The sequence below is a fragment of the Monodelphis domestica genome, chromosome 2 (assembly GCF_027887165.1).
Source record: "Monodelphis domestica isolate mMonDom1 chromosome 2, mMonDom1.pri, whole genome shotgun sequence".
Taxonomy (NCBI): domain Eukaryota; kingdom Metazoa; phylum Chordata; class Mammalia; order Didelphimorphia; family Didelphidae; genus Monodelphis; species Monodelphis domestica.
In genome coordinates this window covers 283,645,106-283,663,151 of record NC_077228.1, presented here as the reverse complement: position 1 = coordinate 283,663,151, position 18,046 = coordinate 283,645,106, and the positions used below count along the sequence as shown (strand labels likewise).

The window sequence follows — 18,046 nt, the reverse complement described above, 5'->3', positions numbered from 1 at the left end:
TCCAAAGGCTTTAGATCAAGATTCTAGGAAAATTTCCTTCTTAATAGTTCTAAAAGTGTGTATTTGTGGACTTTGTTGGTTTCTATATATTCCTAAATTTATCTCTCAAATTTCCCTGTTTTCATCAAAGACACCAGGACCTCTTTAATCTCTCAATCTCATTCTTCTTAACCTCAACTCCTTATTCAAGTAAATCTGTTTTTCTGTTACCAATGACCCCATTTAACTTCCTTAAAAAAAAAAAAAAACTTTATCTTCTAGTCCTTCAGCAACATTTGACATTACTGATTAGCTGCTTCTCCTAGGTACTTACTTTCTCATACCACAAGTCCAATCTGTTATAAAACCTTGCCATTTCCACCTTCACAATATCTCTTCTATTTGCCCTCTCTCCATTCACACAGCTACCACGTCAGTTTGGGCAGTATTGCCACAACACATTTTTAAAAACCCTGGTCAACTTGAAAGCTGGGGACCCCAAGTTTGTCTAGGTTCTCCAGAGAATTCGCCTTTAGGTCTTAGACTCGCCATTTCAGAGGAAACAATCCTTAAAGCATTTTATTATCCCAGCTTAAGTGGGGCTAGCCACCTAATTAATTAAGCAGATGCTAAATACCCTTTTAGTCTTAGAAGTCTTCCCCATGGTATCAGAGATCCTACCCCAGAAGACCAACTCCAGAGCCGAGACCATCCTTTTAATATCTATTGTAATTAAGACACTCCCTAATACCCCAGCCCCAGGCTAAGGTTCCTTTCCCTAACCTGATTGTATCCAGTCAATGTAGTATGGACACTCCCATTTCCTTGTAGTCTTGGTAATGTCAATCATACTTCCTGGTCCCTTAGTTCCCCCAAAGGTATATAATTTCCCCAAATTTTATTGTTCTTCAAAGCCTTCACCTAGGCAGTGATCCTCCCAGGGATACGTTCCCAGATTCCCAGGAGGTAGGCTCTGTAAAGTTCTCGGCGCTGGGCTCTGTGTAGCGGCACAGTATGGAACCTATATCTTTCCTGATTAAAGACTTGGTTTTTCTGACTATTTTAATAGTTCCGTGTTTTTTTTTTTCAAGTCAACACTTTTAATTTCCCTCTTAGAATTAATACTGCATATGGGTTCCAAGGCAGAAGAGCAGTAAGGGCTGGGGTAATGAGGGTTAAGTGACTTGCCCAGGGTCATAGTTAGGAAGTGTCTGAGAGCACATTTGAACCCAAGATCTCTTGTCTCCAAGCCTGGCTCTTTATCCACTTAACTACCTTATTTCCCCCTTGCAATAACATTCTGTAAAATGGGGATATCGTAGTAAATATAAAGTAATATTTGTAAGGCACTCTTCCAACTTTAAAAAGCAATATAAACGCAATTAATGTACCTCTTATTAGTGGTTGGTTTGCTCGACGTGGAACGCCCTCTGCCGGCTTCCTGAGCTTCTCGGTCCCTGCAACTGCTGTCACGTCCTCTAGGGGGAGACCTTCCAGGCTGCGCTCCACTCTCTGCACCTCGGGCCGAACGCGCGCGTCTCGTTGGTACGGTTGGAACGGCCTCTGACCCCGGCAGCTGCGGCATTGAAGGCGGCGGCGGCGGCGGCGACGGCGGCAGCGGCAGCGGCGGCGGCAGCAGCTGCGGAGGGAGGGGCGGGGCGGGGGCCGGCGTTGGAACCGGACCCGACCCGACCCAGGAGCCGAGAGCGGGGCCTCTGGCACCGCCTGGACTGCAGGGCGATGTGAGTCCGGGGCCGCGCCGTGCCGGGCGACCCCTCCTCTTCTTCCTCACCGCCCTCGAGCAGCTGCCCTTGGCCCGGAGTTGTGGAGGAGCCGGGCCTGGGCTCCGAGGCCGTGGAGGGAGGAAGGACCCGCCCCCGACACCCCACCCTCCAGGCCTTGCGGGGATCCTTGCAGGCCCTGATGCGGGGAGCACCTTCCCCTACCCCCAGCTCCTCATCTCCATGAACGACCCTCTCCCCTATTCGCTTTTCCAACTCCGGGCTCTGGCCTGGCCAGAGCTGGGCTGGCACCACGGTAGCTGCAGGCATCCAGCGGGCCTGCCATCTCCCCCATTTGTCTTGCCTCCGAGTGGAATCCCTTCCTGCCAGGAAAGGGACAAGGAGGCTTGGAGACTGAGGCCAGCAGGGCCGGGCTGGAGGGGCTTAAGATAGAGCAGAGCAGGGGCTGTCAGGCCTGGAGTGGGCTTAAGTATGATAGAATAGAGCTGGGGCTGCCAGGCCTGGGGGGGGGGGGGGGCAGGCCTAGAGCTCAAGATGATAGAGCAGAGCAGGGTGTGCCAGACCTGGAGGAGTCCTAAAGCTCAGGATGATCGCAGAGCAGGGGCTGCCAGCCTTGGAAAGGACCTTAAAACAGAGTGATAGAGTAGACAGCATGGTTGTCAGGGCTGGAAAGGACCTTAGAATATTAGAGCAGACGGAAAACAGCAGAATTAGTTGGTACAGCGGATGGTAGATAATGGATGGTAGAACTGGAAAGGCCCATAGAATATAGAATATTAGAACAGGTGTAGAATGGCAGAGTTGGAAGGGACCTTAGAACTCAGTGCATTAGAACAAAGAATGGCAGAGCTGGAAGGGACCTCAGAACGAAGAATGTTAGGACATAGAGCTTAGAATGCCAGAACTGGAATATACCTTAAAACAGTGTCAAACTCAAATAGAAGAGAGGTTACTGAATCACCCATAAATTCCCTATGGGCCACATATTTAGTTATAAAATAATGTTTATTTTTATCATATTTTTATTTATTTTGTTAAATGTTTCCTAATTGCATTTTAATTGATTCTGACCACTAGTATGTTTGACACCTCCACCTTTGAATAGAATGTTGGAGAGCAGAGCTTAGAAGGTTGGAGGGCTGAAATGGACCTTAGAACGTGGAATGCTAGAAAACAACATAAAGTGATAGGGCTAGAAGAGACCCTAGAATGTTAGAGTTGGAATAGACAAACTCGCCCAACAATAGACTGGGGCCTAGAGAAGAAAAGTAACTTCTCTAAGCTAGTCAAGGCAAGGACTCAAACCTCAGTCCCCTGATTCCCAGGCTTGTGCTCTTTCTAGTAGCATGTTACCACTGAAAGGGACCCTTGGTCACCTTGCCTGGCAAGTGTGATGTAACAGTCCTGATTTTTCTGGGGCAAAAGAGTTCTTGGGAGGTACCAGGTAGGTTGACTAGAATTTGCAGGAGACAGTTGGGCATAGGCAAAGTTTGTCTCAGAACAAAATAATCTAAAAGCGTATTTGTTATTGTTAAGAATTGGAGCTTAAAAATGAAATTGACCTAGAAAAACAAAGTATTTCTTGTAAATTTGTGTTGTTTCAAATCCTAACTGTTACCATCATTGTGTGACCTTGAGGAAGTTTTTTGCCCACTCTCAATTTTCTTTTTTGAAACAATGTTACAAAGTATATTTAGCTTGAGCTATAAAAATTTTAATATCCCTTAAGGCTCTGTTTTGTTAGAAACTGATGAAACAGGAGGGTGCGATTTCAGCAGACTGAGGGTTTGGGGGCTATTTTCCCTTCCTTCCATTCAAATGGCCTTTTTCTGGAGTCAGGAAGACCTAAGTTCAAATCCAGTTTCAGACACCAGTTCTGTGACCTTGGGCAAGGAACTTTGCTTGTTTGCCTCAGTTAACTCAATTGTAAAATTGGGATGATAATAATAGGAATTACTTCTCAGGGTTGTTATAAGGACCAAATGAGATAATGCTTTTAGAAAGTACTTGGCACAATACTAGACACATATATATTCTACATAAATACCTATTCCCTTACAGACCTGTAGGGTTTGTATGCTCTGAGATTCAGATATACCTTTAGTCCTGTGGTAAGAGGACCCATGCACTACAAGATCCCAAATAAGGGAATACCTTTATAGGGCTCCAGAAAATGGGACCGAAAGGAAAAGTCTATTCATAAAAAGTCTATTCATAAGCAGTAAATATTACCTTACCTGTCTTGCAAAAGTTCTTTAAAATGTTGAATGTGTTAAATAGATATGATGGTTTTCATAGGAATAAGATTCAGAGGGGCTTCAGAGAAGTTGGATTTGTGGGAGGGCATTTCTCTCCCTTTCCCTACCCTTCCTACTTCTAGTAGTCTTTGGGACTTGGAGCAGATGTGGTGGCCTTATTTTTTCTTATCTTTAGAGATAATTCTATTCCCACTGGCAAATATGGGAGCAGACAGCAAGGTAGTTTTCTTGACAGTTATAGCCTCTGGGTCAGGGATGAAAAGTCTTTGAAACTGCTGTCCTGTCTCTTACCAGGTGAACTCTGGGCCTTTCCCAGATGGAGCCTGGGTGACATCTCTGCAAGATGGCTACCATGATTCCCCACTGAGGATTGTGGGGATAAAGTGGGAGTCCTCTCCCGTCCCTTCCCATGGTCAGCTCCCCAATGGCCTGGGTGAGGTAAGAAGTGGGTTAGGGGATAAAGGGGTAGGGAGGGGGTTGTGCCTTATTCTCAAGATTTTGGGTTGGAGCTAGGGGGAATGTCAGCACAGAAATGTGATTTCTTATCTGCCAGTGACCTGCTAATTTTGAGTTCAAGGCCCTCACTTGTCTATTCCTTTGGTTTAACCCATTCTAGTGTCATTCTGGGCTTGAGTTTACATTATAGTTCAATTCATTAAAAATTTCTTATGTACTGTGTTGGGGCGGGGGGGGGGGGGGGGTGCAGGGTATTGTGCTAGGCCCTGGGAATCCAAAGATGTTTTAGCTATAGATATGCTTGCATGGGCCTTCTCTTCTAATGGAAGGAAAAGAGGAATATGTATGTAAATGATTAGGATACAAAGAGATAGTTTATTAGGGAAGAGAAGAGGTATAGGTGAGAAAATTAAGAGCTAATTTCACTTTCAGATGAGCATTTCAGGGAAGATTTCATGGAAGAAGTGGCCTCTTCCAACTTGCCTCCTCTTTGACTTTTTCCACTGTTTATGAGATCTAATATATTTGCTACATTTAACCTGGACCTTCCTATCCTAGAAGTCAAGTAAGGAATGAGAAGTGGGGTCTGCTCCATGAGAATTTCCTCTGACCCATAGCTAGGCCCATAGGGCAGGATGGGCAGGAAGCAGCAGGGTAGTCTAGTGCCCAAATCTCATGGGGCAGAAAGAAATGAATAAAACAAAGCAGGTAGGTGTGAACAAATAAGAACAGGATCCAGACTTCCAAATCTTTTTTTTTTTCTGCTTGGTAGAGCTCTCTCCATTGGATAGAGAACTAGTCCTGGAGGCTAGTAGGCCTAAGTTCAAGTCTGACCTTTGATAGATTCTGGCTCTGTGACTTTTGGTTGAGCCACTTAACCTCTCAGAAAATTCAGATTTCACTACAATGCTTTTTAGGATTCCATAGCCAGGAGCAGAGTTTATTCTGGGACTCTGCTTACAGCTTGTGCTCTACATTTTCCTCCTAGGACTGACCAGCTGTTCTGACATCATGGGAAGCTGCCTTGGCTGCCTCTACAGAGACAGTATACCAAACAACCATCCCACAAAATTCAAGGTACTCATCCTCCTTACCACCCTTTCTCCTCCTCCTTCACTTACCTCCTCTCATTCCTGGGATCCTTTTGGACCAGCAGTGGAGGTTTTTCAGGTCAAGGCATGATTTGAAAGGAGTCAGTTTAGCTCCTCAAAAGGAAATGACTGGGCAAAGAGCCAGGCCCAGAGAGAGGAGGTCCAGGATTCAAATCTGGTCTTAGACGCTTCTTAGCTATGTGACCCTAGTAAGTCACTTAACCCTTATTGCCTAACCCTCACTACTCTTCTGACTTGAAACCAGTTCTTAGTATTAATTCTCTAAGATGGAAGGTAAGGGTTATTTAAAAAAAAAAGTGTCTGTTGTTGGCTGTATATGAAACAAGGAACTCCCTTCTACCTCTAGGAGGAGCCCCCTTCCCATTCCTATTGTCTGTTGAAGTTAGGATTTGCTTTACTACCCATCTGAAGAGGGAGCCCTTGTCTCAAAGGAGTTCAGCTTTGGGGAGGAAAAAGGAGAAGATAGACAATACTTCTCTAGTTTTGTCTTGACCATCTCTGAATTGCCATCCTGCATCCTGGCAGTGCCCAGGTGTGAGACATGTGAAGACTGAGGCTCAGGATCCTAGAATCACAGAATGTTATCATTGGAAGAGCCTTTAGAAAAAAATCTCATCCAGACTCTTAATGTTACAAGAGAAAGAAACAGGCCCCCAAAAGTTGTGTTAGGGTCATAGTTATACAGGTAATAGGTAAAACAGTTAAGATTTGAACCCAGTCTCTGGTTCCAAATCTACTGTTCATTCTTTTTTATGGAATTTTGGCAAAATTCCATACTAAAAACATAGATAATCAGAGCTGGAGATGATCTTAAAGATAATTTAGTCCAAGACACTTATTTTATAGAAGGGGAAACTAAGACCAAAGAGAGGAAGTAATTTGCCCCGGGTCACATATTGAATCAGTCGTAGCTAGGGATAGAACTTTCTCTTTTTTTTTTTGTTAAACCCTTACCTTCCATCTTGGAATCAATACTATATATTGGTTCCAAGGCAGAAGAATGGTGAGGGCTAGGTAATGGGGGTCAAATGACTTGTCCAGGGTCACACAGCTGGGAAGTTTCTGAGGCCAGATTTGAACCTAGGACCTCCCACCTCTAGGCCTGGCTCTCAATCCACTGAGCTACCCAGTACCTGGTTGCCCACTGTGGTGTGATATTTTAAGGTTCCTTTCTGTTCTAAGTCCCAAAATTGGTCCTTAGCTCTCCATGAGCCCTTGATTGCTTCCTCCTTTGTTCTGGTGACTGACTCCTTCCATGCTCCCTCATCTTGATCTTTCCCTTGACACCCAGGTAATAAACGTGGATGATGAGGGGATGGAGCTGGGCTCTGGGGTGATGGAGCTGACTCAGAGGGAGCTGGTGCTGCACCTCCACAGGCGTGATGCTGTGCGGTGGCCCTACCTCTGCCTGCGGCGCTACGGCTTCGACTCCAACCTCTTCTCCTTTGAGAGTGGCCGACGCTGCCAGACAGGACAGGGTGAGCACCAGCCTCTCTTCTCATGGCTGCATGGGCACATTTCTGTTCCTGGCCTGCTTCTCCTGGACCCAGGACCTGGGACCTGGGGACCCTAGCTGAGGTAGGCCACATGTCTGCAGAGGTATGGGAATAAAGATCAGAGCTGTCACAGTGCCCCTTCCGCATGGCTCAATGAAAGGTCCTAGTTTATGTCAGCATGTTAAAGACAAAAAGTAGTTTAAAGGCCAACTACATGATATAGTAGGAAAGGCACTGACTTGGAAGTCAAAGGGCCTGGGTTCTCATCCTGGCTTTGAGTGACAGGGAATGGTAGACTCTGGGAGGGAGTAGGGACTGCTGTTGGGTGGGTGTAACTGATCAGTCATAAGATTGTCCTATGACCTCTCAGCAGAGAGCAGCAGTGGTAAGGGGCTGGAGGTGTAGGGGCCCAAGAGAGAGGAAATTGTCAGGGGATACAGTTCTCTTTCAGCTTCTTATCCTTTTTTGTATCATGGACCCCTTTTGTGGGCTAGTGAAGCCTAGGAACCCCTTCTTAGAAGAATGTTTTTAAATGGGTAAAGTACATAAGATTAAAGGAAGTGAATATTCAAATATGGTTATCAAAATATTAAAAAACTTTTTTGTTTTATTGAATATTTCCCAATTACATGTAAAAAATTTTTTTTAAGAAATAACTTTTTAAACTTTGAGATCCCGATTTCATTTATATATGTGAGGTCTTGCAAAATATTTTTACATTGGCCATATTGCAAAAGAAAATACTATACTAAATACAAAAACTAAAATTAAAGTTTTAAAAAAGTCTGAACTTAATACTTGGAGTTCATGCATTTTCTTTTTAGTGGTAGATAGCATTTTTCATCATTGGTCCTTTGCTAATTGTCTTGGATCATTGTATTGATCAGAATAGCTAAGTCTTTCCCAGCTGATCCTGTTGGTACAATATTGCTGTTACTGTGTACAATGTTCTCTTGATGTTCTTTATTTCACTTTGTATCAATTCATATAAGTCTTCCCAGGTTTTTCTATTTAAACAAAAAATGCCAAGCACCTAGACTCCAGGTAATGACCTCCTGCTTGATGAAATTGAAGGAGGCTTTCTTTTCCTCTCCTGGAAGACCAGCTTTTGGGTGTCCCATCTCCCCTTTGTAAGATTGCTTATCTAGTTTGGACACTAGGTAGATCTGAGGTTTGGTGCGTCTTTTAAAAATATTTTCAGGGTACCCAAAAAATTGTTTGGGGGGAATGTTTGGCAATATGTTCATTGTGTTGTGTGCAAGGACTGCACTGAATAAAGTGGGGTCGTGTAATGGAAAGAGAACCAACTCTGGAGTCCAAAGATCCAAGTTCAAATTCTGCCTCTGCTATTTACTCCCTTTGGGTGACCTTGACCATTCTCTTCACCTTTCTAGCACTCAGTTTCCCTTTCTATATGGTGAAGGGGATTGAACTAAGTGAACTAAGTTTACTCTTCCTGCTCTAAATTTGTTGTCCCAATCCCTCTTCTGTTGCTACTTTGTGACATATGAAGATGACTCAGGTTCACTATGTATAAGCTGTGGTAACATCTTACCAGTTGGATAGGCCTCCACTGTACCTCTGACACCTTTGATTGACTACATCACCCTGGACAAATCACTGAAACTGTTTGTGCCGCAGGTACCTCTCTAACACTTGTAGAACTTGTAGAACTACCTTGTAGAACAGTTGTTGATCTCCATTGGAAGAAGGGGATTCCTCACTGAATTCCCTTCATTAATGGAGTTACTAGTGGAGTCTCCACTCCACCTTGGGCTTCTCTCTTTTAGAACACTGGCACAAAGAGACTCAAGATGTTATTTCACAGTTACTTTTGTAGTGCATTAAAGCTTTGGGGTTCAACAGTGAGTGATAAATTGACTTATTTCCTACCTTTAGGTCATTTCTTTGACTTTGTCTGGATCACTCCTTGAGTTGGTTTGCCTCAGTCCCAGGCTGTGATCATGTTGGTATTCCTTAATTTCCCCTTGAGAAAAACAGTCAAATTCCAAACTACCTCCACATCTCTGGGGAAGTGAGAGGGCCACATCTGTCAGTGAGAGAGATCTAAGCTTCCTTGCCATATGCTTTAGGAGTTGCATTAAGACAAGAGGGGGGAGAAGTCATTCTAGGATAGAGAGGTTTTCCTAGAGGAGGTAGTTGACTTTTAGTAGCCTTGGAAGATTAGGGAGAAATTACTAGGCAACAGGGCACAATAGAAAGACCCCTGGAAAGAGTTTAGGCTCTTGCTCTCTCTCTCTCTCTCTCTCTCTCTCTCTCTCTCTCTCTCTCTCTCTCTCTCTCTCTCTCTCTCTCTTATCTTGTAGGTTCTTTCTCTTGTCCTTTTTTTTTCCTTTGTAAAATAAAGTGCCTCTAAATGGCAAAAGAAAGAAAGTCTGGATGGAAAGAGGAAGTAGGGACTGGGTGGAGTCCCCATAGGCATCTCGTGGGGAAGAGGCCAAACTGACCCTAGGTCATGGGCAGCAAGCAAAAGAAAATGGTTGCAGGGGAGGCAATACTAGGTTTTTACAAACCCCAAACACCTTCTTTTGGGACATCATAATGTAAATAAACCATTATCTCCTATGGAAACTAAAATGACAAAGTCTGACTAGGTGACTTCTAGGCTTGTTTGCAAGCCCAAGCCTATGTTTTGGATTGAGTGTAGTGTGGAGGGAGGGAGAACGTTTTCTTCCACTGGATAAAGTGGTCAGTTAGAGAGGTGCTAGCTGCCCAGGTTAAGGAGTGTTTTCCTCTCTACTCCCCTTTCTGATTTCTGATAGTCCTCTAGCTATGAGAGGTGCTTGGCAGAGCTGGGAGACAACTGGTACAATGGAGAAAGTATTATGTAGGGGCCCACTCAGTGCTTATTGATTAGGCCCATTAGGTAAGAAGTCAAGAGGTATTGAGGTTGGGCAAATATCAACTGATAAACTTTTTCTGCCTGATTTTATTTCTTCTCTCCCCACTCTCTGCCCCAGTGAAAATGACATAACATTCAGAACAAATAAATATTCAGTATTTTGTGTATCCTCTTTCCCTAGGAGGGCTCGGGTATTGATTATTGCTATGATTTGGAGATGAGAACTCATTAGGTATCAGGGTGTCATGGTTACTAGATCTTCAGAGTTGTAGGTGATACTTTCTAGGACTAATCCCTAGGAACACTGACTGATTTGGGGTTGGAGGTGGTATGTGTAGGGAGAGCAGTATTCAGATGCCATGTTGTTATGATGCAAGGAGTTTGTAGTCCTATTGTCTACATCAGGAGTTCATCTTTTCTATGTCATGGACTATTTGGGTACTCTGGTGAATTGTGAACTCTTCAGAATGTTTTTAAATGTATAAAATAAAATACCGAGGATTGAAGAGAAAAGCAAATGCTGCTGAAGAAAAAGGCATAATTTTTTTCCCCATCCAAGTACATATACTTCCTAAAGTCTTTCCACACACCTCAAGTTAAAGACCCCTGGTTTACATTGAAAATATACTGAACTCCATACTCAGCGTGTGTTATGGAAACTTCTTTGGAATTAACCTGTTCCTTCCATGGCCCAGAATTTTCTGGAAAGCAGCAGAGGTCCAGGGAGTCGCCCTTACTAGCTCACATTAAAGAAAGCTTTTAAGATTGACTAGAGGCTAGTGTGGTGATTAGCGAGGTGATGGGCTTATAGTGAGGAAAACCCTTCACTGATTTTTTCTGAGCCTCAGGTACCTCTCCAAAGTTGTAAGTTAGAGCTGAGTTGCTATCTGCAGTCAGTGGAGCAGAATCCCAGGGACTTGACTTTGACTTGTGAAAGTACAGTGAGTGTTTCCTTTACAATAACACTTTAAGGCAGGTCATGTGTTCCCATGTTTTAAGTGAAGAAACCGAGGTGCAAGGAAATTAAGTGATGTATCCGGAGTTACACAGCCACAAGTAATGCACCCTCTTTTACTCCTTTGACAGGCATCTTTGCATTCAAGTGCTCTCGGGCTGAGGAGCTTTTCAACCTCCTGCAGGATCTCATGCAGTGCAACAGCATCAGCGTGATGGAAGAGCCAGTTGTTGTCACCAGAAGCAGCCATTCTGCTGAAATGGGCCTGCCACAGACTCCCCATGCTGCCAATGGTGAGGCCATCCTCACCCCCTCACCTAGGTGCTTTATGGAAGGGGTATGGGAGGGGATGAAGCTGCAGGAAGCCTGGGAAAAGCAGTAGTTTTTCCTTAAGGTTGTGTAGGGCAGAAGACAGGAAAGGAAAGACAGCTATTCACTCACGTAAGTTCCCTAAGGTAGGTCAAGATGATGAATTGAGCTGAAGATGACTTGTGAGGCCAACTTTTTTCTTGAAGCCCACTTCCTTCTTGAAGCTGACTTTTTAGCCCCAGAAATTCAGAGCCTTTTATGATGGCTTCTTGTTCCTTCCCCTCTTCATAGGGGCCAATCACAGTCTCCAAATTGACACTAGCAAACTAGACACTACCAAGGACAGCAGTGTCTGTGGGATCCACTTCTCACCTGGAGGGGTAAATTCTCATCAAAAGGGTTCACAGTTTCCTGACTGATTGAGTTTCTGAGAGTGTGAATTTTCTAAGTGGTTTTCAAGCTCTTCCACCTAGTTCAAGCTTTTGTTGATTCAATCAAAAGGTAGACAAAGAAGAGTTAATCCTTTCTTCATAATCTAGTGAGGTACTAAGTAGGGGTACTTAAGTTATTAACAAAAAAAAATTATCTCCAACTAGGTAAAGAGAATAAAAGATTCCCTTTCACAAGTGTAAATTCAGAATAGACAAAACCAAGAATTTCCTTTCAGTGTGAAAAATTTGTGCCGACCCATCCTGAATCAGTTCATCATTAAACATTTATTAAGTACCTACTGTGGACCAGGCATTGTGCTAAGTGCTTATGACAAGCTCACTAAAAGACAAGGGGTGTGTGTGTGTGTGTGTGTGTGTGTGTGTGTGTCTGTGTGAGTGTGTGTCACAGTGGGAAATACCCTGTAAATGTAGTGTAGCCATTCACTTGATCCATTATTAAGCATTCTTAAGTGAGATAGCCTGATGGAGATCTGGCCTTAGAATCAGGAAGATCTGAGCCCCACCTTCGGAGTCCATCTCTGGGCTCTGGCCTTTAGCAAATCACTGGACCTCTCTGTTCCTGGCAATTCTTGTATGGCTAGAAGTTGCCATATCATGATAGATGGATGTTATTGAGAATTTCCTCACTGAGATTTCTTTTTGCTAATGAAATCGCAGATCCTGTCCTACCCCCAAAGTGCCTAGTGTGTGTAGGATTAGTGACCCTTGTTTTAGCAACAAGGAAGAAAGAGATCATTCTGAGCTGGGACAATTGGGGAGGGCTTCATGTACAAGGTGGGCTTGGGAGAGCTTTAAAAAGTAAGGGGGGGGGGGGCAGCTGGGTAGCTCAATGGATTGAGAGCCAGGCCTAGAGACGAGGTCCTAGGTTCAAATCTGGCCTCAGACACTTCCCAGCTGTGTGACCCTGGACAAGTCACTTGACCCCCATTGCCTAGCTCTTACCACTCTTCTGCCTTGGAGCCAATACACAGTATTGACTCCAAGACGGAAGGTAAGGGTTAAAAAAAGAAAGTAAAGGTAAGTTCAACAGGTAAATATGGGGGGGTAGACATTGTTGGGAGAAGGAAAAGAAGCATGAGCAAAGGCATAGGAACTGGAAAGTTCAAGTCTATTCTGGAGATAGGAGTCCCACAGTTAGATTGGATCATAGAATTTGTAGAAAGAATAAGAAGCTGACAAGCTGGGGCAGTGCAGCAGATGCTCTGAGCATGAAGCAGAGTTTGAAATTAAAGTGGGAGTAACAGGGAGCAACTGACAACTTTGAAACTGATTGGAGCCTGTGTGAGGAACACTAACATCCAGCAGTGGGAGATGGTTCTTTACTCAGGGAGGACTGCTTGTCTAGGAAATGACTCATGGTTTCATCGAGCTCTAACCTTGGTGTGGCCTCTTCCTTCTTCTAGCTCTGGGCTACACTGTATCTGGCTTCTCCAATGGCTTCCCCAGCTTCCCTGCAGATGGTCCGTCATACTCCACCCCTCGCCCTGCCTCTATGAGCAGCTTGCGACACTCTTCCCTTGGAGAAGAGTCCACCCATGCCCTTATTGCCCCCGAGGAGCAGGTGAGTGCTGACTGGCAGCTATATTCCTGTTTTGGGGTCATCAGCAGTGGGAGGGGTGGGGGTGGTAGAGGAAGGGAGGACACTTTATGGAAGGGTTTAGGATTAGAGAAGATGCCATCACTTTCTCTTTCTGATCCCAGTCCTTCCCTCTTCCCTCTGGTTTTTGGTGCCTCTCATTCTCCCCAAATTGTGTAGGTCTGGGGTCAAATCCCACCTCCAGCACATATTACGGTGTGATTGTGGTCAAGTCACTTAGGCTCTCAGCACTCGAGGAAACTTTCTAAGATGAAATGTTGCAGAATAAGAGAGGATGCCATCTTACATCTGTGGAGGGAGCTCCCTTACCTATGAGTTCCCTATCCTGATGAAATTATGTATTCAGACATGATTGGATCACAGTTCTTTTTCTTTGGGAAAATTCCTTTTTTGCCTTTGGCCTCTTCTGACTGTCCCTGGTTTCATGCAACTACTTTTCTCCACAGTCCCACACCTATGTCAACACACCTGGAAATGAGGAAGACAGAAGGGGCCGCCGCTGCCTCCAGCCCTTGCCTGAGGGTCGGGCAGCCTTCCCTTCAAGGGCTCGAAGCTGTGTCCTAGATAGCCGAGATCCCAAGGTGTTCCTACAGCCAGGTCAGGTGAAGTTTGTCCTGGACCCAAGCTCCAGTCTTCGTCATGTGGTGAAGTGCCAGGGTTATTGTGGCAGCCCCGGGTCAGAATGTGGGGGTCCCCTCTGCTCTGGCCGACAGGGTGGACCAGCTCACAACAACAACAACGAATGCCCCACTGAGTGTCTGGCCCAGCCCAAGTGTACCTATGAGAACCTCACTGGTGGGGGGCTGCCCCGTGGGGGAAGCTGGAGACTGAGCCAAGAGGAGCTGAGCTGGAACGGCTTCTCACAGCGGCGGGCGGCCCTACTCCACTATGAGAACCTGCCCTCACTGCCACCTGTGTGGGAGAGCCAGGCTCACCAGCCAGGAGATGAGGATGATGGGGACTCCAGGGATGGGCTGACCCCTTCCTCTAATGGCTACCCTGATGGTGGTGATGAGGATGAGACCCCACTCCAAAATTACATCAATGCTCGGGCTGCCCCCCGAAGTCACATCAACTTCCCTGTGCCACTGTCCCGCCGCCGGGGCTCTCCCCGGGTATTCAACTTTGATTTCCGCCGGCCGGGCCCAGAACCACCACGACAGCTAAATTACATTCAGGTGGAACTGAAGGGCTGGGCTGGGGACCGTCCCAAGGAGCATCAGAGCCCCCCAGCTCAGCGTCCTCCAGTGTCCTCTGCCCACCCCACCCGCCGGTCAGATTCCTATGCTGTGATTGACCTTAAAAAGACTGCAGCAATGTCTAGCCTGCAAAGGGCACTGCCCAGAGATGATGGCACTTCCCGGAAAACCCGCCACAACAGTACTGACCTGCCACTGTAGGGAAAGGCCCACTCATCATGGCCTAGAGTGTGCCTTCCCATGGTCCTCCTCTTCCTCTTCAGTCTCTTTCCAAGGAGATTTCAGCCATTGGTTCCCACTCCCAGTTCCTTGATCCATTTTTCTTAACTTCCCCTGTAGAGGGTTTGCTGCTGCTTTGCTGGAGGGTCCTGGGGCAGGAAGCATCGTGCCCTGATGCATGCTGGGGTTCACCAAGATACTTACTACTGGGTTTGGGGTCTCCTGGAACCAGCCTTCTGAGAAGGATCTTCCTTCCTAGGCACTTGGGAGAGGAAGGAGCAAAGCTGTGAACTGTGAAAGATCATTTGTGATCACATTTGAAGCTACTCAATTAGGTGTCTGTCTGTCCATTTGTCTTTTTTGTTGTTGTTGCAGTTTGGAAACATTTTGTACTTTTATTTATCAGTTTATTTTTCTATTTATTGTTTTAAATGTTATTTAACATATTTATTAATTATTATTATTTTTAAATCCTGACTCTGTGGATGATGTCACCCTTGTGTTGAAGTTCCTTTTTGGGGAAGGGATGGAATTGGGAATGTCTCTCCTCTGGTCAGGCCTGGAGGGCTAGGCTCTTGAAGGGAGGCTATTCCAGGAAGCCCAGGTTGTGTCTTAAGGGCTATGACCATTTTTATTCTTCTCTTGAGGGATCCTGGCCCAGAAGTTGCCCAGATATTCTGTCCCATTAAAGTCTGACTAGCAGGATAACAACTGGGACCCTGGGTAGACAAAGGGAATCCCAGTTTGACTTGTATGACCTTGTATGTAGTTCAATAGAACAAGCATTTGTTAAGTGCCTACTGTGTGCCAGGTACTGGAGATACAAAGCAAAACTGAAACATACACTTCCTTTAAAGGGGAGGGCAGAGGGAGGGGCACAACATGCTTAAAATAAGTCAGTACAAAATAGAAGCTGTGTAGGAGAGCCAGTAATACAAATACAAATACACATCAGCCACTGGGCCTGGAAGCAAAGCCTTGAAGAGGGCTGTGGGTGAGGCCAGATTAAGGTAGGAATAGCATTCTAGTGAGGAAGATATCCTCTGTTTCCCTTTGGACAAAGCCACTCCTTCCCCAACATTTGTCTTATGCAGTCCTTCCTATTTTACCAGGGTCAGAGCGGTGGCAGCACTATGATGTGGTCGGAAGAGCACTGAATTTGGACTTGGAGCCTGGGTTCAAATGCAGACTCTGTTACTGCCTGGGTGACCAAGGTCACTTCTCATCTCTGGGCCTCAGTTTCCCTTCTGTAAAATGGAATGCGAGGAAGGAAGAATGGACTAGATGACCCCAAGGCCCCATATAGCTCTACTCCTATTAAAGGAACAGTTTTTGTTTCTACTGGGCAAAGCCAATTGAAGAGCCAGTGTTATCTGTAATAGAGCCTGTTAATACTACAAATATGGGATTCTGGTATTATATTTCTCTAATCCCATATTTTTTATTCTGGTGGCCATGCCAGATTACCTGCATGATTGGTTTAAGGTTGAAATGCTATTACCTATCACTGAGACTACTGTAAGACAGGCTTTGTCTCATGTTCCATCGGTATTGATATGGGGTATTCTTTCTGTATTTGTAAAAGGTTTAAAATGGGTGTCTATAGAAATACAATGTTTATGATTGGCTGAATTTTGGAAATGGAGAACTGAAACAATTGATTGCCCCGCGATTTAAATTAGACCAAATTGAAACAATTTGTGTGGAACCAATGAAAATAAATGGGATGGTGCATGGAATAAAGCAACAGGAGCTAGTTAAGCTTGGAGGGGCTAATCAATAAGCACAAGCACTAGTTTAAGCAGTTGAGTGCCTGAATGGGAGTAATAGGACAGCATAGTCATCTCCTGCCCCTCTTTGTGTCTCAGTTTTCCCACAATGCTTGAACTGTGATAATGACTGAGTTCCTATTTCTAGAAGGCTTTAGGCTTGCCAAAATGCTCTCCTTAGCAGAGCTTTGTGAAAGTGGCCACCATTGCCATTATGCAAATGGGGCAAAGAAGACCTAGAGGGATGGAAGTGGCCTCCATGTGGCCAGTAACCATCAGAGCCAGGATAGGAACTCCAGTCTCCTGCCTCCAACCAAGCCCAGTGACATCTCCACTAAACTACCTTACCTCTCCAACTGAGCTAAAGAGAAGCCCAAACCATCCTCAGTGATGAAGAAGTGGCTAACAGAGGAACACCAGATGCACCCAACAAGGACAGTGAGAGGACCTGTTGAATCCCAGTCTGACTGTGGGCCCTCTCCCAAATCATGACTGCTGTTCTTCCCAGCTGAAAAATGGCGATGCATTCCAATGGGAAGACTTGGCTGTGAGCTTGGCCTATTTCAAGAGGGACCTCAATGTAACAGAGTCAGATGATCTGTATTTGAATGCTGGCTCTGCTGCTTCTTGCTTGGCTTTATGGGAAGAGCTTTGGTTTTGCTATCAGGGGACCTGGGTTTAGTCCCATTTTTGACATTTATTACCTGAGAGACACTGCTTAAGTCACTTCACAAGACCTCAGTTTCCTCGTATGAATATAGGGACAGTATTTGCACTATTACCTCAGTGTTGTGAGGCAAGTGCTTTGTTAACTGTTCAAAGTGCCATAGAAACGTGAGCCATTATCACTCATGTGATTTGGGGCAAGTTAGAGGCAACGGGTGGCTAAGTGGATAGAGCACTGGACTTGGAGTCATGGAGACCTGAGTTCAATTCCTACCTCAGACCCTTACTAGTTGGACAATTTATCCTGGACAACTCATATAACTTCTCTCAGCCTCAGTTTCCTCATCTGCAAAATGAAGGGATTGGACTCAATGACATTAAATGTCCCTACCAGTCCCAATTCTGTGGTCCATCATTCTGTAAATTCCATCTCTGAATCTCAGTTTCTTTATCTGTAAAATAAAGGAGTTGGACTAGATTTCTAAATTCCCTTCGAGCTTTAAATCCTCTAAATGTACAAGCTGTGTGCCTCTGGACCTATTGTTTTCTCCTCCAACCTCCTGTTTCCTCATCTGTAAAATGTGGATAACTGTATCTGTGCTCTGGAACCCCTATGTAGTTGTAAGGAAAGGTGTTAGCAAATTGCAAAGGCCTAGAGAAATAGGAGTGACAGTTATAACCATGACACCTAAACCACCTTCCTAGTGACCTTGGGCATTGCCTATGACTGTTAGTGACAAGAGTTAACAGGGTACGGACACATAACAGGATGTGTGAGGCCCATTATCTGGGGACCTGCTATGGTTCCTGGAATCAAGTCCATCTCCCTCCTTTTCCTCTCTCAGGCCTGGCCTCGCTGCTAAGGTTGCCATTCCGGGTGTGATTTTGTTTTTATAGGGCGGGTCATATATGGAAGGATGGATGGATTTCATTTCCTGACATAACAGTGGTAAGGCGGTGACTTAGATGGCCTT

General features: G+C 45.2%; 1 protein-coding gene across 1 annotated transcript; it reads left to right on the top strand.

The window, feature by feature from the left end:
• Window positions 1-1,589: 1,589 nt before the first annotated feature.
• FRS3 (fibroblast growth factor receptor substrate 3) lies at window positions 1,590-17,550 on the top strand. Its single transcript, XM_016431063.2, has 7 exons — window positions 1,590-1,721; window positions 4,274-4,417; window positions 5,424-5,512; window positions 6,839-7,025; window positions 10,993-11,154; window positions 13,026-13,183; window positions 13,666-17,550. The coding sequence occupies exons 3-7, from the start codon at window positions 5,447-5,449 to the stop codon at window positions 14,617-14,619; spliced, it is 1,527 nt and encodes a 508-aa protein (XP_016286549.2). The 5' UTR covers window positions 1,590-1,721; window positions 4,274-4,417; window positions 5,424-5,446; the 3' UTR covers window positions 14,620-17,550.
• The last annotated feature ends 496 nt before the right edge of the window (window positions 17,551-18,046 follow it).

Excerpts from the sequence above, each read along its gene's own strand:
- FRS3 (XM_016431063.2), top strand. The coding sequence starts at position 5,447 with ATGGGAAGCTGCCTTGGCTGCCTCTACAGAGACAGTATACCAAACAAC. Across the intron at positions 5,513-6,838 it reads ACCATCCCACAAAATTCAAG|GTAATAAACGTGGATGATGA; the intron begins GTACTCATCCTC and ends CTTGACACCCAG. Across the intron at positions 7,026-10,992 it reads ACGCTGCCAGACAGGACAGG|GCATCTTTGCATTCAAGTGC; the intron begins GTGAGCACCAGC and ends CTCCTTTGACAG.